The following is a 27,717-nucleotide window of genomic DNA, read 5'->3' on the forward strand; positions in this document are numbered from 1 at the left end:
TGGTTTTGATCGCCTGAAGGGGTTGGAGAGGATTTTTCCAGAATATTTTTTTCCCTTATTGCCCTTTGGGTTTTTTTTCTCTTTTTACATGGCTGGGGACAGAAAAGAAGTCTTTCGTCTTGATGCTCTGTGTGCCTGGTGTGGGGAGGTTTGATGGACCAGCTGGTCTTTTCCTGCCTGTCCATGTTGTATGTTGGTCTCGCACTTTCCAGGTTCTCAGGACATCCCAAACTGATTCGCAGCCGATGAATTACCTTTGACCCGTAGTCACTGTTGATCGTGGGCAAATGCAACAGCCAATTTGCACACGGCAAAGTTCAAACAGAGAAGATGCAAAGCAAACCTTAAAAAAAGAGAAATTACGCCAATCATTTCATCTTGCAGCCTGAATTTTACACGTAATTTACTGAACTGTAGTTAACCTGAGGCATTTACATGAAGTTATAACTCCCGGGATTCCTACAGCATGCACACGAGTAAAAAAAAAGCCCTAAAGGGACAGTTAGCAGCTAAACATGGCAACTTTGCCCCAGAGATGAGCAGCGCCATGGGAGATTCCCCAGCATTAAAAAGAAATGCTGCAATTAAGTACTAAGATGATTTTTTCATAATTAAAAAAATAGGAAATAAAGCTACAAAATGTGTACAGCAAGCAGCTTAAGACAGAATGGATATACACCGATCCCAAATGGGGGTAAAAAAAATCAAAGACTTTATTGGATATGCGAGTTTGCAGAAATAATACGCCAACGCTGCAAGACTCGGCCAAAAAAAAATACACAGTAGTGAAGAATGACGAAGGAATGTGCTAAGCAGGAATGTACTGCAAAAGGATAATTTACTTAGTGACGGCGTTACTTACAAACGCGAAGAGCGAAACTTGGGAAATGTTGACGCCCAGCTAAAAGCTTGAATTAAAAACACGCATGTGGGCTACAGAAAGCAAAGAAAGAAAGGAAGGAAGGAGCAAAGGAAAAATCGATGCACCAGCGGCAATTGCAACCCCCAGGACCCTTCATTGTCCGGTGCCTAGTTGCGCCCACTTTGTGATTGACAGTACGCCTGTCTGTCAGTTTCCTGTCGAGTCAGTTTCCCTCGCCAGAGACCCATGTCACTTTTTCTTTTGTGTAGAAGCGTTCAAAGAATAAACAGTACAAGCCTCTGATGTGCGTCTATAAACACGAGGAATAATTTATAAATGTTACCAACCGCGATAGGGGCAGGGGGTGGGAAGCTCTGCAAACGATGGCCAAGGAAATGCTCAGCAGAAATCAGCGTCGATCCTGGGAGGAATGAGGGACTGAGAAAATAAATTCATTAAGAGAGAAGGTAAGAGTTCCTCATCCTATTCAGTTTGTTTTGCAGTAATATGAATAAAGTGTCACCCCAGACAGTAAAAGCGAAATGTGATGAAGATAACGAATACATAACCTCTGAAACACAATGACCGAGCTTTTTATTGCTGCTCAGCGTTGCCGATGGAAAGTTTAAGATTGCATTTTAATTTAGAACAACTTAACTAAGGTTAGAGTACGGGAACCAAAATCTTAAACCTGCATCAATGGCGTAATTTAGACTTGAATTGTTTAATTCCTGCGTTCACTGTTTGGAAAGTCAGCCTCATTGTCCTAAATTGAATTCCGAAATTGAAAGAAAAATAAAAATCATTATTGTAACTAAACTCCTTTCATTACATCTTAATGTGGTACCTAATACAAGCATTTTTATTGTTTTATCTCATGTAGGGCCAATTTGTGGCCTGGCTCTTCTCTCATCTCAAACCTTCAACCTCACTTTATCATAACCTTTCTTGTCTTTATTTTATCAATTTTACTGTGAGTAAAGGTCAGAACTTTCCTCTCACTGCTGAAGCTCCAAATGTGCCATCTTAAATGCTCTTCCTCCTCCCCACATCTTCGGTGTACTGCACTGCAATCAAGAATCACTGCAACCTCTTCCCACCCTACCTAACTCATTCTTTTATCAAGATGTCAAATTGTGGAATTCCTTGCCTCCCTCAGTCTTCCCTTCCACTACAATCTCAGGCTTCTAAAACCCAACCTTCATGTTGCCTAACCACTATTTGCGATCTTCTTTCTACTCTGTTCAGCTTTGACGCTGTCCTTTTTATAAATACTGTATATTATGAGAAAGAGAGTGGTAAAAGGGAACGTGAGCCCAAAAAATAACAGGGAACAAGGGAACCTAAAAATAAGTCACGGGGAGGAACTTAGTGGATTTAATAAAAGTAAACAAAAAGCAATGGAGAAAATAATGGGACTTAAGATAGACAAATCTCCAGGACTTGATGGTTTCCACCCCAGGGTATTAAAAGAAATAGGTGAGAAAGTTGCAGATGCATTGCTCATAATTTTCCAAAGCTCTCTAGATTCAGGAATAGTGCCTTTTGGATTGGAAAATTACAAATGTCACTCCGTTATTTAAGAAGGGACGGAGGGAGGGAGAAACCAGATAACGACAGACCTGTCAGTCTAACATCAATTGTGCGGAAGTTACTGGATTCTATCATCAAAGACAGAGTGACTGAGCACTTCGACAAGTATCAGCTGATCAAAGAGAGCCAGCATGGATTTGTGAAGGGTAGGTCATGCGAGATTAATCTATTTGAATTTTTTTGAGGAGGTCACTAGCATGGTGACTAGGGGAGTGCCTTTGGTCAGACCCAGTCTGGAGTACTGCATTCAGTTTTGGGCACTAAACCTCAGGAAAGTTATATTGGCTTTAGAGGGAGTACAGTGCAGATTCACAAGACAGATACTGGGGCTTAAAGGGCTAAATTATGAGTACGGGTTACATAAACTTGGCTTGTATTCCGTTGAGTTTAGAAGGTTGAGGGGTGATCTGATCGAGGTTTTTAAAATGATAAAGGGATTTGATAGGGTAGATGCAGACAAACTATTTATTTCCCCTGGTGGGAGAATGCAGAACAAGAGGGCGCAATCTCAAAATTAGAGCTAGACCATTTAGGAGTGAAATCAGGAAGCACTTTTTTTGATATAAAGGGTAGTGGAAATCTGGAACTCGCTCCCCAAAAGACTGTGGATGAAGGGTCAATTGAAATTTTCAAGACTGAGATCAATAGATTTTTGTTGGGTAAGGGTATCCAGGGATATGGAATAAAGGCGGGTAAATGGAGTTGAGGTACAGATCAGTCATGATCTAATTGATTGGTGGAAGAGGCTTGAGGGTCTGAATGACCTACTCCTGTTCCTGTGTCCCAGGCTATGGGCTTTGGCCCCTTACCTATTTTTCTTAATTTTAAAAAGTCGCACAAGATTCATGTGTATTTTTTAAATTCTGATTTTTTTTGTATAGTTTTATATAAAAATAAAGTTTTGTCAGTTTCACAAAATTTTCCACAATGAGCTCCACATTGTATATAATTCTGCTCAGCCTCCTCTACAATTGCAATACGTAATGTACAGTGAAAATATCTGAAATCAACAGAAATGGCACAGTGGATTTACATACTGTCTTTTCACATCTAGTGCCTGTGTTATAGGACATTTAGACTGCACGTTGTCCATCACTGTGAAGCTGAAATTGCTTTGTTACCGACACAAAATGTGTAATGTTACTCCAACTGAACTAGTGTGAGTTCATGACTCGGTGTCAAATTTGAGACCAGGCTGCACATTGGCTACAGTATAACTGCAATCATTGCAAAGGCAACTTTTATGTAAACTTAAAATTTAAATAGCTCTTGGATGGTCTACTGCATTAACTTTAAAGTTTCAATGTCAGATTGTCCTGTTAGATCTTTACCTAAATTGTTTCACTGGCATTAGTGGTGAACAGACACACACGCACTTCTCTGCTGTTCCCAATTTAAGACCAGTGTAGAGTACAAAGTATAATTCAGTACTGATAACTTGGCACCACTGTAAATCTGGTAGGTGCAACACAGCTGTATCATTACAATTTGGATAAGGCTGACGGAATAACATTCTCCTTGCTCGGTTGGCAAATTGCCTTAAGTGAAGTGAGCTTGGGCAATCTTTATCCAATTCCTAGTGCATACAAGTTTGCAGCTCTGAACAACAACAACTTGCATTTATATAGCGCCTTTAACATGGTACCAAGATACCTCACAGGAGCGATTATCAAACAAAATTTGCCACCGAGCCACATAGAATCATAGAAAAGTTACAGCATGGAAGGAGGCCATTTGGCCCATTGAGTCCGTACCGGCTATATGCAAGAGCAATCCAGCTAGCCCCGCTCCCCCGCCCTGGCCCCGTAACCCTGCAAATTTTTTGCTATTAAGCACTTATCCAGTTCCCTTTTGAAGGCTATGATTGTATCTGCCTCCACAAGCCCCCTCGGGCAGTGCATTCCAGATTCTAACCACTCGCTGCTTAAAAAAGTTTTTTCTCATGTCATCTTTGGTTCTTTTGCCAATCACCTTAAATCTATGACCTCCGGTTCTTGACCCTTACGCCAATGAGAACAGTTTCTCTCTATCTATTCTGTCTGGAACCTTCATGATTTTGAACACCTCTATCAAATCTCCTCTCGACATTCTCTGTTCCAAGGAGAACAACCCCAGCTTCTCCAGACTATCTAAGTAACTAAAGTCCCTCATCCCTGGAACCATTTAAGTAAATCTTTTCTGCACCCTCTCTAAGGCCTTCACATCTTTCCTAAAGTGCGGTGTGCAGAACTGGACACAATACTCCAGTTGTGGTCAAACCAGTGTTTTATAAAGGTTCACCATGACTTCCTTGCTTTTGTACTGTATGGGGGTGATTTTAAACCCCAAAAACGGGTGGGTTGGTGGCAGGTGGGGGTTAAAAATAGTTGTTTTTTGGGGCGCGACCGCAACCCGGCTTTATTTCTGGGTTTAACGTCGGCGCGTTAAAGTACAGGCTTCCCACTGGGAAAGCCGAGTCCAAAAATTTTGCGGATGCCACCAAAAGAACAACTATTGTCAACTCCCACCCGCCCCCAACCCACCCGTTTTTGGGGTTTAAAATCATCCCCTATGTCTCTATTTATAAAACCCAGGATCCCGTATGCTTTTTTAACCGTTTTCTCAACCTGCCCTGCCACTTTCAACGATTTGTGCACATATACCCCCAGATCTCTCTGTTCCTGTACCCCTTTTAGAATTGTACCCTTTAGTTTATATTGCTTCTCCTTGTTCTTCCTACCGAAATGTATCACTTTGTATTTTTCTGCGTTAAATTTCATCTGCCACGTGTCCACCCATTCCACCAGCCTGTCTATGTCCTCTTGAAGTCTATCACTATCCTTCTCAGTGTTTACTACCCTTCCAAGTTTTGTGTCATCTGCAAATTTGGAAATTGTGCCCTGTACACCCAAGTCCAAGTCGTTAATATATATCAAGAAAAGCAGTGGTCCTAGTACCGACCCCTGGGGAACACCACTGTACACCTCCCTCCAGTCCGAAAAACAACCATTCACCATTACTCTCCGCTTCCTGTTACTTAGCCAATTTTGTATCCATGTTGCTACTGCCCTCTTTATTCCATGGGCTTCAATCTTGATGACAAGCTTATTATGCGGCACTTTATCAAACGCCTTTTGAAAGTCCATATGCACACATCAACCGTATTGCCCTCATCGACCCTCTCTGTTACCTCATCAAAAAACTCTCAAGTTAGTTAAACACGATTTGTCTTTAACAAATCTGTGCTGGCTTTCCCTAATCAATCCACACTTGTCCAAGTGACTGCTAATTCTGTCCCGGATTATTGTATCTAAAAGTTTCCCCACCACCGAGGTAAAACTGACTGGCCTGTAGTTGCTGGGTTTATCCTTACACCCTTTTTTGAACAAGGGTGTGACATTTGCAATTCTCCAGTCCTCTGGTACCACCCCCGTATCTAAGGATGTTTGGAAGATTATGGCCAGTACCACCGCAATTTCCGCCCTTACTTCCCTCAGCAACCTAGGAAGCATCCCATCCAGACCGGGTGACTTATTTCCTTTAAGTACAGCTAGACTTTCAAGTACCTCCTCTTTATCAATTATTAGCCCATCCTGTATCTGAACTTCATCTTCCTTTACTGAGAGTCTGACAGCATCTTCTTCCTTGGTAAAGACAGATGCAAAGTACTCATTTAGTACCTCGGCCATGCCCTCTGCCTCCATGAGTAGATCTCCTTTTTGGTCCCTGATCGGCCCCACCCCTCCTCTTACTGCCCGTTTACTGTTTACATGCCTATAGAAGACTTTTGGATTCCCTTTTATGTTAGCCGCCAGTCTATTCTCACACTCTATCTTTGCCCCTCTTATTTCCTTTTTCGCTTCCCCTCTGAACTTTCTATATTCAGCCTGGTTCTCACTTGTGTTATCAACCTGACATCTGTCATATGGCCCTTTTTTCTGCTTCACCTTACTCTCGATTTCTTTTGTCTTCCAGGGAGCTCTGGCTTTAATTGTCCTACCTTTCTCCCTTGTGGGAATGTACCTAGACTGTATCCGAACCATCTCCTCCTTAAAGGCCGCCCATTGTTCAATCATAGTTTTGCCTGCCAATCTTTGATTCCAATTTACCCGGGCCAGATCAGTTCTCAACCCACTGAAATTGGCCCTCCTCCAATTGAGTATTTTTACTTTAGAGTGGTCCATGTCCTTTTCCATAGTTATTCTAAACCTTATGATACTATGATCGCTGTTCCCTAAATGTTCCCCCACTGACACTTGCTCCACTTGGGCTGCCTCATTCCCCAGAACGAAATCCATCAATGCCTCCTTCCTCATTGGGCCAGAAACGTACTGGTCAAGAAAGTTCTGAACACATTTCAAAAATTCCTCCCCATAGGGAGATATCAGGACATGTGATCAAAAGCTTGGTCAAAGAACAGTCTATAATTGGTACTAAATGAATGATATTGCTCACAAAGACCACAAAGATAGTTAATGTGAAAAACAGCATTCACGCTAGTGCAGGAAGAGCTGCCGTTCTGAGGTCGGGGCAGAGCAGAAGGTTCTAACCTGTTCTGCACCAAAGTTGTGAGTGAACTAGGCGCAAAACATGGAAAATATTCCATTCTGCATCACTGCAATTCCGTGTTTCAGTGAGCATAAAATTCACTTCTTCCAAAATAAAAATTTAAATGATCCCACTTTTTCCCTTCAAAAATGAAATAAAATCAAATAAATTGTTTATCATATCTGTGGACGACATCAAGCTGAACAGACGGATAAATAATGGCCCAGGCTTTGCGCTGAGCAGCGAATGAACGGCGTCCACTGCTCGTTAGATTTAAACTTACCCACAAACTATCCACTGGCTTTTGGGTGCCAACTTCCTGCAATGGGGAGCTGAAAAAAGTGCAGTGTCCTCTCTTGGGCATCTGTGAGCTGTGAGAGCGGAGCAAGGAACTGTGTATCCCCTTAACCAATCAGATTGAAGCATCGTTAACAAGCCGCGCAGGCACAGAACCAGGAAGTGTTAGCTAGGTTAGTAAATTTAATGTAAAATCAGTTACAGAAAGTGAAATAAAAAGAGGGTAAGAAATATTGAATTAAAAGACAGATAAAAGTGACAGAAAGAAAAAGTAAAAAAAAAAATTTTCTTTTAAATGTCCAACAACAATTAAATTTTGAAAGAATGAGACTCCACACTTGTAAAAGTAAATTTTCAGTGCCAGAATGTTTGGTAGTCATTAAGACTTACCACGCCATTAAAATTTTGGTTGCACGAAATAAACTGTTTCCAGCTGGGCAGGAGAGCAAATTTGGCTGTTGCAGCCACTGGACCTGTGCGTGATTTCCTTCCCGCGAAGCTTACGGAGGAGCAGAGTATCTGGTAGAGCAACTTCTGGATTTCCGCATTTGACTGCACATGTGCGCTCGCTGGAAGTTGCTCTTCCATTTGTCCTGAAATAACGGTGTTAGGATCGCAGAGCAAATTCCGGGCTAATGTCTCTGACCAGAAAGCTTAGTTGAAAATGGATGCCAGTTTATGCGGTTATGATGGCATCTTCAAGTACCATCTCCATGTATCTTAACCTGGAGCAAAAAGGCTCCTAATGTGTTTCTCTTCCTCTTTTCCTCCCAGCCAGTACTCTGACTATAAGTGGAATTAGGGTCAAGAAAGGACAGTGGTATTTCTTAATATGAAAAAGGAGGAAATGGAGTTATTTTATGGTGTTAACTACGTATCAGCATGCATGCTATGTAACCGAGAGCAACTGAAATGATAACACCTTGTGGAATGTGCAGGAGGATTTTCAGCATATGCCTGACTCTGTAGGGAACAAAACAAAAACAGCTCAGTTTCCTGTTTGCTCGCAAGAAAGCAAACCTCTGACCCTCTATAAACAATATTTTGCACGATGATGCTACTGGCATGCTGTGACGCAGTTACACCCACTTACACGTGTTCCAAGATAGTTTTAGTTAACATAATGCAAGTGCAACATGTGGTAGATGTTGGGATGACTTGATAGATGTAAGCAGCAAAAGAATTGTGAAACACACAGATTCCTTTTCCCAATGATAGTTTAATGATTGTAGAGCTAGTATGTGCCTGTGTCATAAAAACAGGACTGCATGGTTTCAAAAGCTAATAGGGCTATTAAATTGGTACAGTATAACTATATATTTTACTTATGAGTTGATCTGTCATGGTGTTGCACACGGGGAGTCAAGACCGTGTGTAGTCTTCAGCTGAAGTTGAGTTAGTGGGCTGAAGATAATTGCACCCTTTTTAAAGTCATACATTCAGTCCTTAATTTTCTATTTCCATTCTAAACTTCTATGTCCACATTTATAATGGAAACTACCTAAAAAACTTGTCCTCCTATAATGGCATCCTTCTGCCACTAGTAACACTGCAGTGTCTCCACTGAAAGGAGAGTCTAATTACATAGGCAGGTTCCATTCTAAATGAGAACATAGGAATTTATAAGGGAAAAAGTTGATAGGAAGTGCACACAGACAATTTTTAATATACGTCAAAAAGATAGTCATTGCGAGCTAATTTTACTTAAACTGTTGAGTGTGTTTCTAGGAATGCAGTAAAACATAATGGTTTGGCATGTGTGAAATTTTAATACTATAACCATTTAAAGCCTGAAAAACACTCAGCAGTGTAACTATAGATTTTGCTTTTCTAAATTTGGCTTGTATCTTCAGAAGTTATTTTGAGCTATCTATCATAGGGTGAAGTACTAGTGATTACAGATTTGTTACTAGTGGCAGGAACAATTTGAGGTGATAAATTAAGAGTATCACACAAGAAGTTTTTGGCATTAAAGCATAGGTTTTATTTGTCATATTGATACTACAATTTGAGGTGTTCATAGAAATATTTTCTCTTTCCGTGGTTTCACAGGAGTTCCCATAGTGGTCTTTATCAACAGCAACAATATAACACCTTTAATGTAAAAAAATCCCAAACGTTGCACAGAAGATTTATGGGGAAACAGCCAGGAAAGGAGAGATTAGGAGGTGACCAAAAACTTAGTTGAAGAGATTGGTTTGAGGAGGTTTTCAAAGAAGGAGGGAGAAGTGGTTGGGGGGATGGGGGTGGGGGTGGGGTGGGAGGTTAGAGAAGGAATTCCAGACAGTACAATCCAGGCAGCTGAAGGTACTGGTGTCATTGGCGTGGCAAAGAGAGGGTGGGGGTGGGGGGCTGCACATGAGGCCATAGTAAGAGGAATAGAGTGTTGGGTGGGGTGGGGGGGATGTTGGGCTACAGGATGGTGTGGAGATAGGTTGGGGTGAGGCCATGGAGGGATTTAAAGGCAAGGGCACGGATTTTAAACGTACAGTTTTGTGGAAAGGGAAGCTAGTTCAGCGAGGACAGAGATGATAAGCAAGTGGGATTTGGTGTAGAACATGATATGGAGGCTGTATCTTTTTAATAATCTGCTTTTCCAGAGTGTGTGTCCCTGAAAATTAACAGTAATCCTACTTTTAGTAATCTTCTTACTGGGGTCACCATAATGGGACAAACTTCCCTATTAGATGCTCCCTTGGGCTTGAAGCATTGCATGACAGGAGCACTTATAGCAAAATAGGGGTGGGAAGATCACATGTCCAAAACACAGCCTGCTCAATTTTTTCCATAACTCCCTTCACCTGGTCCCAGACTTTTAGAATATTTTTTAATCTACACGAAGTATTTAAATAATAGGGTGATATCTTACATCAGAATATCTGAGTCAGCACAAGATTCAGTTCATAAAACGTAAAGCAACAAAAATTTGCATTATTTTCCTTTTAGATTATTAACTTAACCTTTTTTCCATCATGCACCAAATCTTCTCAAACGACTATTTAATATTGCTCTCAGCATAACTTGGGTTTTGAAGTGAACATCAAACAAAATGATTCAATATTATCTGTTTTATATGGCCATTGATGGTGTGAAAGATTTCTCACTTGCCCATTTCTATTGTATGACAATAGCTTTCATACTTGTAATAGATTATAAATTCTTTAAAAAGGAGACATGTACATTCCACCGTTGAAAGGATCATCCTTTGACTGCATTCAGTAGAGCCAATCCATCTGCCATGTAGTGAAAACCATTATTAATATTTAAAAGAAAACAGTGTTTTGTTTTTATGTTGAGTGGCTGGCAAATGGCACATGGTATCCCACCATCTGTTGACCTCTGTGAAATGAACTTTTAGGTTTGTAAAGCTCTAATTTTCTGTGGAACACTTTAATCTAACAGATGATGTTCGTCCTTTTGTGCTCTATACTCCTATCACAGTGGGCCCAGCTGTCCAAGATTAAAAAGCATCACCACGTTGTTTATCCATAATTAATATAGATAATTACTGTTCTATTTGCAAATTGAGAAATGTTGGCCAGTTTAATATCTGGAGGATTAGAATTTGAAAACACTTGCAAAAAAACATGAATTTGTTGAATAAATTACTGATCTTGAGGTAGGATTGCTTCATTGCTAAATTGATTCATTTGGCACCCAGCATGATGTCTCGTATCAGGCTGTCTCTTGACATAACTTAAAAGTAAATGAAAGATTCATTCGGTCAATAAGTGCAGCTGTAACCTTTTTGTGGAATTGTTTGATGTATTTTATCTGGAAGAACATAACAAAAGCCAAGGTTAATACAGGCCACCTAGTTCTTGAAACCTTATCCCTCAAGCATCACAACTCTCCTAGTGTAGCATCCAATTGATTTGAATGCCCCGTACAGCCTGTGGGGCAGCATCTTGTACCACAAGGAGTGTGGCAGGGTGGAACTTCCGCCTGTAGCTTTGGTCTCACTATGACCCTGTCCCAAATCCTGGGGTGGGGGTCATTACCACATTACCACTGTCCCTATGTCTGAATTCTTCCCCAAGAAGGATTGTAATTTTTGGGGCTCGTATCTCTACTGCTCTGCTAACAAACTGTTTAATCAGCCTTTGCGTGAAGAGGTTCTTTCCAATATCTCCTCCCCCAATCAACACTACCAAAACAGATTAACCGGTCATTCATCCCGTGTTGCTGGGACCATGCGCTGTGCAAAATGGCTGCTGTGTTTACCCACATAACAACAGCAACTGCACTTCTAATTCATTTTATCTGAAGCACTTTGGGACATCTCGAAGATGTGATATGGTGCTATATAAATGTAAGTTCTTTCTTATCTTAGTTAAACTTATGTGTCATTAATTTATGTTTCTGATCTCCGGTCCTATTAGCCTGGCTTATTCTAAAGCCACATTCTGGTTTACCTTTTCCAACGTCATCAAAGAAGTCAAAAAGGCTTGTCAGACATGATCTTGCCCTTTTAAACACAATGGCTATTTCTTATTAGGTTGCTGTGCTCTGACTTACTCCATAGAGTGGTTTCCATCACTTTACCTTATATAGAGGTTAAGTTCTGGTCATTATAGAAATATGTTCAGGTTATGATATAGAATTCCCCTGTCCTTTCAGTGCAGGTCTGTTCTTTCTCTCTCTCTCTTTCTTCCCTCCCTCCCTTTTATAACTCATTCTTTTAGATACTGCCAGTTTTATTTTTCCCATCTTATCTCTGCTAATTTGCTCCCCCCCCCCACCCTTCTCCTTTCTCCTGAAGGAGTTGATTTATTGTTGGTGTAAAATTACACAAACACTGACCATCTCCACTAGATTGCCTTTAATTGTACCTTTAAAATTAGTCGATAAAGAAGCAGCTTTGAGACAATCCATTTTAGTGTCAGTAGGCTTGACCAAGATTAATTGGACATTCGACTCATTGCTATTTGTTGGGCATTGCTTTGCTCAAAATGGCTGTCATATTCACCTACACAATAGTGGCTGCACTTCAAAGCAATCCACTGTAAGTAAAGTGTTTTGGGATTTTCCTGAGAGATATGTGTGAATGCAAGTTTTTTCTGTCCTCGGAGAAGAAGCTGAGTGGGAGAAAAATTTTGCTTCTACATCCCTGGCTCACTCTGGAAGTGCACCTTGTGAAATTGTTACATGCACTGGCAGCACAGAAGCAGAATATTTGCCCAGAAACCTCTAAGATTGTTGTTTCTAATTTAGTAACAAGAGTGGGTTTTTATTCCAAGGACTTTTTCTAGGACACAAAGTTCTGCTGCTGGACTCACAAACACATCTGCAATCATTTCTCCAACCCCTCCCCTCCCGATAATAACTAATTGCAGTCATTATTAATGATTATTTTGGCTTCAGTATTGTTATGAAAACTGTTCTTTAACTTTTTTGATCTTGATTCAATTATTTCCCCCTTGCAGTTGGGTGGCTCGATCAATGATAAAGCGACTGTCTAACATACTCTGAATTTTGGTTTTAAAATACAGTGAAAATACTTTTCCAAATAAATACAGAAGGGTAACCACTAGCAACCATTTCCAGAAGGTATTTTGAGAATCTCACCCAAAGCTGTTTGTACATTGTTCAGTTTTTAAAAAAATTGCAACAAAGCCATTTAATATAATTGTTGGTTCATGTGTTTTTAATGTAGAGACGCCTAGACAGACATAGGGTTTTAGTATTAGTACACGTGTAGGAATAAAAAAATACTCTGTATTTTGTAGCATCTGAAAGGCCATCAGCTCAAGGCCAATTACAAAGTTGTGTCAGTCACTGGAGTTGTTTTGAATAAAATGTTTTTTGTGACATTTTCCAATCTTTACTAAAATATTGCAAATACTTTTCTGAGCCCACTCCTTTGGATCATTTTCATTCTGTTACATCTTCATTTTTCTGTTACATTCCCCCCCATTTTCTCTTTCACTAAAAGTCACATTTGACAGTTATTTTATTCTTAAGATAACTTTTAGCTTGCTTCTTCATGATTAATGTTTCTCATCTACCAGTTGTATTCCAATGTTTGTTCCCAGTTTCGTGGTTGGCACAAAGGAGCATTTTAAGATTGTAAACTCTGCCATGTATAAGAAATAATGATCTCATTTTCATCTTAAAAGCAAAAGTTCTGAAAGGGAAAGAAATGTTTTTTCTTGTAAATATGTGTGCTTGTCTCTCAAGGCGGTCAAGTTTCTCTTTTTAAAGTAACTTTTCCCCCTTTATTTTAGTGAAACAAAAATCACCAACATGATGACCACAGGAGAAGACCCATCTATAAAAAGCCACGAAAGCTTCAGTTCCCAATCAGGTGCACCCTCGCCTCCTAAAGCACTAAGGCCAAAATGCATATCCAAAGACGATAAAGGTGCCAAAGGAAAAATCAAGATGCGCTCTCCATCTGGGCTTTTTATTATATTAGGGCTGTTTATTGTCATTGTGGGGATTGCTGTAGCAGTTGTTGGCTATTGGCCACATAAGCACAATTCTCAGGTGTCAGTGAATCACCAAGGAACAAACTCTAATCAATCGAGTGAACATGTCAGGGTAAAGCTTCAATCTCAACCAGTGCTGAAGAATGAGAAATTGAAGTTGATTGGACCATTGATTATGGGCATTGGATTGTTTATATTCATCTGTGCAAACACAGTGTTATATGAAAACCGGGATAGGGAAACAAAACTTTTAGCACAGAGAAATATTTATTCTATGGCTGGTCAAGCTTGTAATGGAGAGAATAAAGAACCAAAACAGATTCACCATGGTTGCAGTCCATCCTCCACAGATACCAATTTTAGATGTTTAGAACAGTGCTGTGCTATTGAAAAAGCCTGCACTGCAACACATGGTCACTCAAGCTCTCAAAGTACAGATAAATGGGCAGATTGTCACATATCTGCTAAACATAAAATGACTGCCCAGCTGCTGCATCACAAAAGGCCTTCCCCATCCATCTCTCTTCATAGTGTGCAGTCCGACTCTTGCAATTCCAGCGAAAGAAACCTCAATGTCTCTTTGAACTGTGGCGTTGACTCCTCAACTTCCATGTCAGTGGTATTACCTGTTATTAAACTCAACAACTGTATCATTGACACTCCTGATATTACTGCTGTGGTGGAAGACATCGAACTGGACCAGACAGTGGTCATGGTTTCTACTGAAGACTTAAGCCAGCTACAGAACCACGGATACATTCGGTCTAGCAGCATTCGCAGCGCTGATGATGCTACTAGGGTTGTGGACATGGACTATTCCTTGCCCAGCAAATCATTTTCCACCAGGTTTATTGGAAAGTTGTTGTCTCCGGGCATCACCAGGAAAGTGTATGGTTCAGACATGCAGCTTCACACAACATGTGGTTACTCCAAGTCATTTGATCTTGGGAAGGATGCAAGTAAGTTCAGTGCACAGAAAGGAGACAGAAAACACAGGAGCTTGCCACGTTTGGATTGCAGTTATATAAAAAAGTATCTGAAACTGGAAAACAGAGAAGACTCTGTGGATAGATTACTTGAACAGATTGAACGGGAGTATGTAAGTGAAGAACAGAATATTCAGGAGCACAACACTCCAAAGGAATGAGGAAAATTGGAAGCAAGATTAGAAATGTAATGTGATTATAAAATATTTATCCAGGTAGCCGTTTCTGTAAAACCTTTGGTTAGGGACAATTGAAAATATTGTTAGCTGAGAGGAAATTATTTGCAAAAATAACACCCCTGTATTGGTGGTTGTAGCCATTAGACCACCTTATATTTAATTGACTATAAGATGGCGGTTTATCTCCACAAACTTTGGGGTTCAGGTAAGCAACTGTAGCAAACGGTGTCAGTCCCTCACACAGCCAGAATCCATTTCTGACCTGATGGAGGGGTCTAAATGATTCTGAAAGATTTCCTAGGAAAACAACTCTACTACCTATTGCTCAACTGAATAAAAGTTTTCCTACACTCGTATTTGTCCCGATATAGTCAGTGGATTTTTTCCCTCCTTTTCTTAGTCCAAATGCTGCCTCTTGGTAACGTTTCTATACGCATGGGGTCAGCTCCCATACGTATGCTGACAAGACTTGCCTCTATGCCACCCAGTTTGACTTTTCAAACACGACAATGCGTTCTAACGACTGATCCAAGATCAGGTCATGAATAAGTAAGAACTTTCTCCGACTCAACATTGGCAAGACTGAAGCCATACTATTTGACTCCTCTCAAAGACACCATACCTTAGCCCCCAAATTTGTTGCCCCTCCCCAACTGCTCACTCAGCCGGAACCAAACTGTGAATGACCTCAGTGTCCGATTTTACCCTGAACTGACCTTCAGCCTCCTACATTCTATCCACTACTAAGATCACTTATTTCCACCTCTACTATATTGTCTGTTTATGCCCTTACCTCATCTCCATCAACACTGAAAGTCTCATTTCTGCCGGTCACCTCCAAACTTGATTAACATTCTCCTCAATGGCCTCCTGAACTCCATCCTACAAAGACTTCAAGTAGTCCAACACTCTGCACCCACATCCTTTCTCACACCAAGTCCTGCTCCTTTATTACCCTTTTCATCGATTGGCTCCTCATACCCCAACACATTGAATTTTAAATCCTCATCCTCATTTACAAAGTCATCTGCAGCCTTGTCCCTTCCTATCTTTGTAACTTCCTGCAGCACTATGTGCCAGCGTGTGCCCTCTGCTCTTCGGATCCCGGCTTCCTCAGCAGCCCCCTTCCTTTGTTCCATCTTTGATGGCAGAACCTTCAGCTGTCTTGGCCCCACAATCTGGAACTCTTTTTTCCTAAACAACTCTTCCTTACCATCTTTCTAAAACCTCCTTAAAACCTATCTCTTGGACCATGCCATTGGTTACCTCCGCTTATTCTCCTCCTACTAGTTGGGATATTTTACCACTTTGAAGGCACTAGATAAATACAAATTGTTGTTCCAGGAACAAAAGTGCCTGAATATTGCTCTAGCACTAATGAAAACTCATGTTCATTTATGTTTTGCTTCCCTGTCATGTCCTTCAGCTGGATGGGCAAATAGATCACAGGCTCCTCAGTGGTCCTTGGCATTAATACTATTTGCAGCTTGTCTAGAATTTGGATAGTTAACTGAAATGAGACAGATGGGTTAATGTTCTTTCCAGAGATGGTAGGACTCCCACTTATGACAGAATGTCCTACATAGAAGTCCTGTTCAAAAGTGTGTCAGAACTTGTCTAAGGTCCCCCTGTACTGGGATGTGATGTCACGACGCGAGGATTACAAATCCAGCATCTAAACTGATGCATTCTGCAAAAAAAAACTTTAACCATAAAATGTTCTTTAGCTTAAAGGGAAGTAGTTCTTTATTTACATATTGGTGGTTGCATTGTGGACTTGCTTGCCAAATTGGCAAAAGACTAAATGTCAACTCTTGTTGTGAGTTGTCATTGTTATTTGAGCACACCTTAAAGAATTATATATTTTAATTCCATATCTTTCAGTGCTCCTTCAAGTATTGTTTATATAACCTTATTCCCTTTAGCCTATAGTTGAGTAAAATGATTGCATTATGATGGTGTATAGCCATTTACTCAACTGAAAATTGATTATATCTTTCAACCGATCACATACTAATATTTGGAACAATGCATAATATCCTTCTGTAATGTACTGGAAAATTGTCTCATCTTGTATCCAATCAAGTAAAGTCCTTCTAGGTAAATTACCACTACTCAATCTCTTGTTATTTATTGCAGTCTGGACAGTTCAAAAACATCCATCTTTTAAAAAAAAATTCCAGCAGTTTTACTCAACACGTGAACAATTGAATCAATCCTGATATCTCCTCCTCCCTGTCCTGCTGAGACCAAATTATTGTCAGACTGAATAATTGTTTGGGCCCAGAGTACTGGGTACTGAAAGTGTAAAGGACAGGAAAAATATGTTTTATGTTTATGTTTTCAGCTATTGTATTTAAAAAAGAGAACTTCTGTACTGAGAGTGAGAAATGATTACATTCTAGTTACATATCTAGTTACAGATGTGCATCACTCCAACCTTCTGTCAGCTTTTAAATCTGCTGTTGTTAAATGATACTCAGAAAAGCTGACAGTAGGTAGCAGGCCTGAATATTTGTCACCTTTTTTATTTATTAACATTACTTTTGTTCTGAGTATCTAATAAAACTCGAGGCAAGTGATGTATTGCAGTAACTGATTTGTTATCACTCAGACCTGGTCAACATTTTCACTCCCTTTAAGACTTTTGATGCAAAATTGTGGCACTTAGCAAATTAGAACTGCATGCATTAAGTATAGAGACTTCTTGTGGAATATGGCACTATTCCAAATCACTTGCTTTAAATATAAAGGCCCTGAAAATCGGCTGGATTTTTGGCTGCACTCTCAGTGTAAACCTGCCGGACAGAGGGCCAGAGGCCAGATGAAAAACTTATAGGCTGGAGGCATTGGCATTTCTCTTATTGCATCTGACCAAGGCCATATTTTCTGTCCCTCTCAGCACCCAAGATACACCCATAGTTGCACGGGCACCCACTACTATGTTAATTAGGGACCTCTTCTCCTTCCCCCGGCTTCGGCAGAGGTTCCTGCTGGGCGTTCCCCAGCTCTCATGCTGGAAAAGTGGTCCTGTGGAGTTTCAGGGCCATGATTTCATTTTTGATCATTGCAGGTGAAAACCTGTCATATCCTAATTCATCCAGTTATTTGCAGCAGGTTTGATGAAACTGCTCAGTCCTATAGGAATTTCTGACTCAGCAAGGCTGACTTAAGCAATTTGGGATGACATGTATAGTTGATCCCACACATGAGTTTAGAACAGCCTGTTCTTTTTGGAATCTGGCCATAATGACACATCGCTGTTATTTTTGTTAAAGTGGCAATGCAAACCCTGGAGTCCAGCTTAAAATACAGGAATCTTGGACTGGCCCAGCCAACCAGAGTTGGGAATGGACACCCCGCTCATTGTAAGCTGTCATCTCAGCTAACCTTGTAAAGAGGAAGCACCCAGCAAAGGTCAGAAGCCTCCTCAACTTGGAGGGAGAAAAATCTGAAGGTGAATCGACACAGATTATTCCCATGCGTCTGCATGTGGGTGAACATGAAGTGGCAGAGGCCCAGGAGCAAGTTACTTGACAGCCTCCTTGGCTTGTAAAATGGTACATGGTGGAATAGGGGGTTGGAAACAAAGAACACACATAAGATTAGTCACTAATAAAGGTTAGAAAAGACCATTTGTCCACTGAAGCTCACTTCTCTATTATCCCAATGCTCCAGTTGTTACACCCAACTGTATTTTGAAAAATATTTTTTGCTTCTATTACTCTGTATTCTACAAGTAATTATCCCTCTGTGTAAATAAGTTCTTCTTGAGATCTGTTTTAAATTAATTTTAATTCATTTCAATTCATATCCTGTGGTCCAAATTTCTTGGATGCCTTTGAGATAATAATCTGAGTTTGTTTTAGAAAAAAAACAACAAAATCAAACTGGGGCGCTCAACTCAGACAAACAGAAAGTTTTTGCGACCTTTCCTGTCTCACTTTATTTTATTGATGACCAATGTGGTCATTTCTCCTCTGAACCTTCTGTTCTTGTTCCTCCCAGATGCCAATAATACCACTCCACATGCACTTCCAATGCCTGTCCCCTTCCTGTGATAAAATCAAATCCCACACCAACTCTTTCTTTCGAAATATTGTGGAGCTCCTTGCCTCTCTGTCTTCCCTTCCTCCTACAATCTATAGGGTTAAAAACTCAGGCACAGCATCAACTAACCACTATTTCTTGATTTATCTCATCTTCCCTCCTCCTGTCTTTAACTTGGTGGTGTCTTGCGATCAGATCCTTGTTTATCAGCTACAATTCACAATAAAAAGCATTGTTTCTCATCCTTCCTTGAATCCCATTGTTGTAAAGAAGACTTTTGGATCGCATCAGCTCAGATTTCGGGTAGATGTAGATCTGAGCCCACGACAAGCTTGCACCCGAACCGAAGCCCAAGGATTGATGGAAATTGGTCCACAGGCCTCATCAGTGTGATTAGCTTGAGCTGTCGCCGCTGGTCGTGCCTCACCTGAGCTAAGAGTTCGATGTCATGCTGCCTGTTGACAGCTAGTGCACTGCTCAACCGTTTGGGTACTGATTTTACGTTTGGATACTGAACACAGAATCTAGGCTGACAACCTAGTGCACTACTGGAGAATGGTGCATTGCCAGAGGTGCCATCCTTCAGATGAACCATTAAAACCAAGACCACATCTCTGCTTATAGTGGTTCAGGTGGATGTTAAAGATCACATGGCACTATTTGAAGAGCAGAACGTTCTCCCAGTGGCCTTCCATTAACAAACACCACTAAAAATAGATCATTTATCACATTGTTTTTTTTTTGGGTCCTCGCTCTGCACAAAATGGCTCTCACATTCACTTGTAAAACAACAGTGACTCCACTTAAAAGCAATTCATTATATGTGTAGCACCTTGGGACATTCCCGAGAGAGGTGAGAATGGGGCCACGTAAATGCATTTGAAAATACATTGCCAATTATTCCTAATTTAACACATCTGTAAATTGCAATAAATTTGTTACAGAATTGTAAGTTCTTCAAAGTGTGGCATTTGCATTGTTCAGCAGGAGTTGACAGACTGTTAATACCTGGAGTGTAGCGTAACGGGCAGGATCTGCTGATACTAATCAAAGATCATGTAATTGTGAAAACAAATGGTGGCAATTGATGAACTTGTCAGTTCATTAATTCCATATCTTCTTTGTTAGTACAGTCGGGTGGTGATAAATGCACTACAGAGTTCGCCAAGAAATGTTTTTGTTGGATCAGGAGTTCTATAAACCACAGATTAGAAAAGCATACCCAATCTGCAAAATCTCTGTAGTGCAGCCTGTTTAATGATGTGTTGTGCAACTCAAAATGTGAGTAATACCACCAGAAGTAATTTAAAAATGAAACATTTATACACTGGGGCTGATTTTTGTCTTGCTGCTGCTCTGTTTCCAAATGTACACAGCAGGAGTGGTTGTGGGACGAAAATTTTAAAAAGAAGTTGGGGTGCCTTTAACACAGAGCATTCCCTCCCTACTGCGCTGGAATGGCATAAATTGAGAGCTTACACAAAATAATGCGAAAAAGAACACAAACTTTACAGCAAGAGACCAATGCTCTCCCCTTTTCCAACTATATCCAGGCAACATGGGTTTAGGTCATTTCTGGGTCAAAACATCCACTATACTAAATATAATTTTCACGCAAAAATATTACAAGCTGAATATTTGCTGTTTTACGTTCAGTGACTTCCGCAGAGTGTGGTGAGCCAAGAGTATCAGTCTTTACTAAAGTTGACCTTTTTCTCTCCCCGATGAAACCAGGAAGGAATGCCTATTTAAGTAAACCATGAATACCATGCCCCATTATTTACCGACAGCCTACAATGCATACAGTTATAGTGGCTGGCACGCTATTGACGTGTACGGCTATTTAAAGATGTAGTATAGACTCCAGATGTGTGGTTGCTCCTGATATATCCCGTTTTCCATTTCTTTGCACATTTACAAATTCTGTGTCAGTTTATAAATCCACATGTAATCATCTCTCAGCACTTATTTTCCTTCAAAATCCAGCAGTAAATCCATTTCTGTAATAAAATGCAAATAACTTATTGAAAAGCCAAGTAATGAAAATAATTCATATGGGAAATGAAGTACATCGTTCTACTGGATCAACAGCAAAATACTGTGGATGCTGGAAATCTGAAATAAAAACAGAACTTGCTAGAAATACTCAGCTGGTGAGGCAGCATCTGTGGAGAAGGAAACAGAGTTAATGTTTCTGGTCGAGGTCTGTTACATCCAGTCACAGTAGTGGCCGGGTGAGGCATCATAACTACCTACACCTCCCTCCAAGAATGATGTATTGTTGATGGATGGGGATAAAGCCCTGGAATGGAAAACATGGCCACTCTTCTTGCAACCACTGAAAGACGGCACCTCCGACAATGCAGCACTCCCTCAGTACTGCACTGGAGTGTCAGCCTAGATTATGTGCTCAAGCCTCTGGAGTGGGACCTGAACCCATGACTCAAAGGCGAGACTGCTACCAACTGATCCACAGCTGACACCAGGTCAGAAAAAATCATTTCAGCATCCCTTGATTATGCAAAATAAGCAACGTTGTTTGGGTACAGGTTATTCCATTTTAATGCAATACTAACCCTATGCAACTAAAATAAACAGCTAAAACAGTTTTAAATTAAAAATCTAACCATTTTGGGGTAGAGTTTCCATTTTGGGCGCAATCGGGAAATTGCGCTGAAAATGCACCTGAAATTGCGCTGGTTAGATTACAGTACAAGTCTCCGCTAAAATGTATTTGCATAATCACAAACATAAAATCTTCCATGAACCAGTGCAATCGGACAGCGTAATAGAATGTAATCGTCTTTTTTTCTTTGCAAAATAATTCGGAGTGGTAACCTGGTGCAGTTTTATTAATAGAGCTGAAAATTGGTTTATCACAAAGATAAGCGTTTATAATAAGTGTCCAGTCCTCTACCTTTGAGTAACCTGACTTTAAATCACTGAAAATTACTTTAAAAAACTGTACTGAACCATTTATTAGTTTCATTGGTGTACACTAGTCAGTTTCTTAGTGAATAAAATACTTTTTGAAATGCAAAGACATGTATATTAGTGCCTGTGCGCCTAAGGAGATATTAGGACAGGTGACCAAAAGCTTGGTCAAAGAGGTAGGTTTTAAGGAGCGTCTTAAAGGAGGTGAGAGAGGTGGAGAGGCGGAGAGGTTTAGGGAGGGAATTCCAGAGCTTAGGGCCCAGGTAGCTGAAGGCACGGCCGCCAATGGTGGAGCGATGAAAATCGGGGATGCGCAAGAGGCCAGAATTGGAGGAGGTTACGGAGATAGGGAGGGGCGAGACCATGGAGGGATTTGAAAACAAGGATGAGATTTTTTTTTAAATCGAGGCGTTGCCGGATCGGGAGCCAATGTAGGTCAGTGAGCACAGATAGAACACTTGATCTGGTTATAGAAGCTTTCTTTTCACTGTGAATAGAAAGCAGAAGTGTTGAGAGATAGCCCAAGCCATTGAGCGAAAAAATGGCCTCTGATTTGTTGACAACTAGCAGGGCAACAACTTTTTCGGCCAATCAAATGCCAGAAATCTAAATACATGGTGAATCTTCGCACAGGGAAGTAGGAAGAGACTTCGCAGGACGAGATATCTCTGTGGCACAGAAAGAGTTAAAATACGTTTATAACAAGGTTAAAAACTGCAATTGACATCTGACTAACTTCATTACTGTGATAATTGTGTATGTGTCAGCAGCAGCGAGTTGAAAACTAAATGAAAACAATTGAGGGAAATTGGAATTTTTTAAAAACCTCTTAATTATAACTCACACCAGGGAATAACACGGCTACATCAAAATGCGCAAAATAACACTTTTCCGGAGTCACATGAGCTATATCAGTAATTTGCTCGTATCACAGTACACTCGTCACTCCACAGGGATCAGAGCATGCCAGAAAACTGGGAGTGTGAAGTTTCCACAAATAACAAACTATTAAATGTAATCGGCATGACGGCATTTGATATGGAACATTGGTCTCTTTGTTGGAAAGTCTTGTTGCTGAAGGAATGTTGGGCAGGTTTTGGAATGAGTTTGTAATTCAAACCTTGAACATAATCAAAGTTTGCCCTTTGGAACAAAATAAGTGCATTTACAGCAAAAGGTATTTATTTTTAAAACTGGAATAAATACAATGGGAGGTAATTGCAAGTAATTTTCCAGTTCCTACTCACCTTAATGAAGTATTCTTTTCATGGAGTATTGTTTCAATTGGAACTATGCTGTTTCACAATGTTTCATCATTTGCAAATATCAGTTTCCCCCAACTTCCTGCTCAGTGAAACATTATAAGGAATGGCATGCACTGTGATGAGAGAAAATTGGGTTTAAAAAAAAAATCACAATCTAAAAAAAAGGAGATATTAGGACAATTGATCAAAAGCTTGGTCAAAGAGGTAGGTTTTAAGGAGCGTATTAAGGAGGAGGGAGAGGTGGAGAGGCGGAGTGGGTTAGGGAGGGAAGTACAGAACTTAGGGCCTAGGCAGCTGAAGGCACGGCTTTTGGGGTATCAAATTTGTGAAAACATTGACCGCCTATGACCTTCTGAATATGAAATGCTGGAAACACACAGTAGGTCCGTCACTAACAAAAACTAGAAAAGGCAAGTTAACTTTTTGGATGTACACCTGAAGTGTTAACCTGTCTCCTCTCTAACCAGGTGCTCCTGGACCTGCTGAGCATTTCAAGCAATTTCAGTTTTTATTGCAAATTTCCAGCATTTGGAGGTTTTTTTTCTTTTAATCTCGGGAATACAAACGAATCTTAACACGATGAATGTTGTTGCCCCCCCCTCCCTTTTTTTTATTCATTCATGGAATGTGGGCGTCGCTGGCAAGGCCAACATTTATTGCCCATCCCTAATTGCCCTTGAGAAAGTGATGATGAGCCGCCTTCTTAAACCGCTGCAGTCTGTGTGGTGAAGGTTCTCCCACAGTGCTGTTAGGAAGGGAGTTCCAGGATTTTGACCCAGCGACGATGAAGGAACGGCGATATATTTCCTCGTCAGGTTGGTGTGTGATTTGGAGGGGAACGTGCAGGTGGTGTTGTTTCCATGGGCCTGCTGCCCTTGTCCTTCTAGGTGGTAGAGGTTGCGGGTTTGGGAGGTGCTGTCGAAGAAGCCTTGGCGAGTTGCTGCAGTGCATTTTGTAGCTGGTACACACTGCAGCCACAGTACGCTTATGGTGGAGGGAGTGAATGTTTGGGATGGTGGATGGGGTGTCAATCAAGCGGGCTGATTTGTCCTGGATGGTGTCGAGCTTCTTGAGTGTTGTTGGAGCCGCACTCATCCAGGCAAGTGGAGAGTATTCCATCAAACTCTTAACTTGTACCTTGTAGATGGTGGAAAGGCTTTGGGGAGTCAGGAGGTGAGTTACTTGCCGCAGAATATCTAGTCTCTGACCTGCTCTTGTGGCTGGTCCAGTTAAGTTTCTGGTGAATGGTGACCCCCAGGATGTTGATGGTGGGGGATTCGGTGATGGTAATGCCTTTGAATGTCAAGGGGAGGTGGTTAGACTCTCTCTTGTTGGAGATGGTCATTGCCTGGCACTTGTCTAGCGCAAATGTTACTTGCCACTCATCAGCCCAAGCCTGGATGTTGTCCAGGTTTTGCTGCGTGTGGGCACGGACTGCTTCATTATCTGAGGGGTTGCAAATGGAACTGAACACTGTGCAATCATCAGCGAACATCCCATTTTTGACCTTATGATGGAGGAAAGGTCACTGATGAAGCAGCTGAAGATGGTTGGGCCTAGGACGCTGCCCTGATGAACTCCTGCAGCAATGTCCAGGGGCTGAGATGATTGGCCTCCAACAACCACTACCATCTTCCTTTGTGCTAGGTATGACTCCAGCCACTGGAGAGTTTTCCCTCTGATTCCCATTGATTTCAATTTTACTAGGATTCCTTGATGCCACACTCGGTCAAATGCTGTCTTGATGTCAAGGGCAGTCACTCTCACCTCACCTCTGGAATTCAGCTCTTTTGTCCATGTTTGGACCAAGGCTGTAATGAGATCTGGAGTCGAGTGTTCCTGACAGAACCCAAACTAAGCATCAGTGAGCAGGTTATTGGTGAGTAAGTGCAGTTTGATAGCACTGTCGATGACATCTTCCATCACTTTGCTGATGATTGAGAGTAGACTGATGGGGCGGTAATTGACCGGATTGGATTTGTCCTGCTTTTTATGGACAGGACGTACCTGGGCAATTTTCCACTTTGTCGGGTCCCTGACTCACCAGCTCTGTCCAACTTATGTCCCAGGCCTCATGTGGTGGAAATTCAATTTTCAATTTAGCCAGACCAAACATCTTTAAATTTCCATAACACTAGCTATTTATAGAAGAGCTCAGCTTTGAGCATTTTTGAAATAAGCAGCTGGAGCTGTTTCAGGGTGAGCATTTATAGAAGTAATATATTGGCACATGTTTTCTCTAAATGAACTTCAAAGGCTTCAGAGGGAAAAGCTGACAGCAATTAGCAGTGACCTGACTCAACTCAGAACACAGAATCATAGCAAGGAGGCCATTCGGCCCATTGTGCCTGTGCCGGCTCTTTAAAAGAGCTACGCAATTAGTCACACTCTTTCCCCATAGCCCTGCAATTTTTTTCCTTTTCAAGTATATGTCCAATTCCCTTTTGAAGTTTAAGAAGTATACTACATTTCTAGAATTGGTTTTCAACAATAAATTGAGTCTATATATTTTCAGAACATGAATGCTCACATGGAACTTGCATTTAAACTTTGCTCAGAAGTTTGTTTGATGCTCAGTTGGTAAATGCATCCCATAATTTGGTATTGAGCATGAAGCTCCCAAGTCTGTGCTCTGATCTGTGCTGAGTTAGTTGCTTAGCCAGGGGTGCAGTTGGGGTGCTACAATTGCTTTCAGAGTATCTAGCCTAAGGAAGGAAAAAAATACCAGCCAGGGTTTCTACTGCTAAGGACTATCCAGCTGGACTGTACATGTGGGTGCACGTCGGGTGAGGCTAAGATCAGGCATGGCCATAATGTCTACATCAAATAGTCCGAGAACACTCGCGGTCTATGATCACACGTTAAAAATGGCCATTTAGCCAAAGTATTGTAGGGCTGGCAGTGCTCGCAGGTCTGCATTTGAGAATCAGTCACTGCCTTAAAGAGAGGAGGGGAGAACATTTTTTGAAAAACTAATTTACGAACTCAAACTGTAGGCTTGCCCACCTACAACATTTCATGAATGTACAGGTCTGAAATATTGCCACCACACCAATTATTTTGTATATCTATCCCAATGCACAAGATATAGAAACGTCTGATAACGCACTGCAAATAATTGTTTTGTACAAGTCCATTCCTGTCGTGGCACACGACACTGACCTGAATGGTGAAATGGTAGCAGTAGAAAATAAATACTTCCATAGTAATCTTGACAGTGATGGTGAAAGAATGGCCAAACCCTGCACTGGTAGTAGAAGATTTATGGTCATACAGCAAGACTCAAACACTGCAACAAAAGATTGCATAAGTTTTGTAAAATGACAGCTGCCTCTATGTTCTAATATAACTGAGAGAATCCACCATTCCAGCTTGCAATGGCAGCAGAACTCTACAATTACGTTATAGTTTTGTAACACAATTATGTTATAGATAAGAGATATGGGAATACTGTGGTGTATATAAAAGCATAAGAAAGAAAGAAATTCTGGTGGTATTGTTGTGGTACAGAGAACGTACATTATGTGATTATTCAAAAAGTTCTGATCTTCGCAGGAGTCACTATTGGCTCTAAAATATATGCCTGAAACATGGGGCTAAAGAATTCGGCTAGCTACAATCTTGACACCAAGTTAAAACAATATTAAGTAAAACATTTTAATGATTCGCCATTCCAGCTGTCGTTACTCTCGTGCTCTGTTATGCCTCAACTTTGGTAGCACTTTTCTTTTCAGTTTAGCCAAATTCTCTTAACCCACTGCAGATGTTACTTGTAGCGGTATTTGGTCCAAGACATTTCTTTGGCTATTTCTGTTTCTGCATAACCCAGCCAAATTGCTAAAATTCACTGCTGTTCATCTTCAATCTCCATAACAACTACAAAAGTTAAGTATCTCTTGGTTCTTTACACGCAAATAGCTTGGTATTACTGCAAAATTAAAGATGACTTATGAATTACTTTGCAGGGACATTTTGGCAGTAAAGTCAATGGTAACTTTGAATTTCTCTTTTTGCTATAGGTTTTGTCAGGCTAAGGCAGTGTGTGGCTGAATCATACCGACCAGGATTTGCGGAGTTAGCTGATCTTGCTAGTAGTATGCCACACTTGGTTTTCATGCCATTTAGGGTTCGCTTGGGAAGGAAGGATATGCAATGGTTACTACTCCTGATTGCAGAAACCCTTACCGGGGAAGTATACACGTGGATATGACATGAGAACAGGATTGAGCTCAGCTGTAATGCTCCTGCAGTTGAATAGCATTGCTGCAGGAGTTCCTCAGGGCAGTGTCCTAGGCCCAACCATCTACAGCTGCTTCATCAATGACCTTCCCTCCATCATAAGGTCAGAAATGGGGATGTTCGCTGATGATTGCACAGTGTTCAGTTCCATTCGCAACCCCTCAGATAATGAAGCAGTCCGAGCCCGCATACAGCAAAACCTGGACAACATCCAGGCTTGGGCTGATAAGTGGCAAGTAACATTCACGCCAGACAAGTGCCAGGCAATGACCATCTCCAACGAGAGTCTAACCACCTCCCCTTGACATTCAATGGCATTACCATCGCCGAATCCCCCACCATCAACATCCTGGG

At 41.0% G+C, this 27,717-nt stretch overlaps 1 protein-coding gene across 1 annotated transcript; it reads left to right on the top strand.

Annotated features, from left to right (window-relative positions):
• The first annotated feature begins 861 nt into the window (after positions 1-861).
• On the top strand, positions 862-16,994 carry LOC137342697 (transmembrane protein 200A-like). The gene is made up of 2 exons (XM_068006807.1): positions 862-1,329; positions 13,507-16,994. Exon 2 carries the CDS (start codon positions 13,526-13,528, stop codon positions 14,855-14,857), a length of 1,332 nt encoding a protein of 443 aa, XP_067862908.1. The 5' UTR covers positions 862-1,329; positions 13,507-13,525; the 3' UTR covers positions 14,858-16,994.
• Positions 16,995-27,717: the final 10,723 nt, after the last annotated feature.

Source organism: Heptranchias perlo, chromosome 26, assembly GCF_035084215.1.
Source record: "Heptranchias perlo isolate sHepPer1 chromosome 26, sHepPer1.hap1, whole genome shotgun sequence".
NCBI classification, from domain to species: domain Eukaryota; kingdom Metazoa; phylum Chordata; class Chondrichthyes; order Hexanchiformes; family Hexanchidae; genus Heptranchias; species Heptranchias perlo.

Coding starts and splice junctions, on each gene's coding strand:
- LOC137342697 (XM_068006807.1), top strand. CDS start 13,526: ATGATGACCACAGGAGAAGACCCATCTATAAAAAGCCACGAAAGCTTC.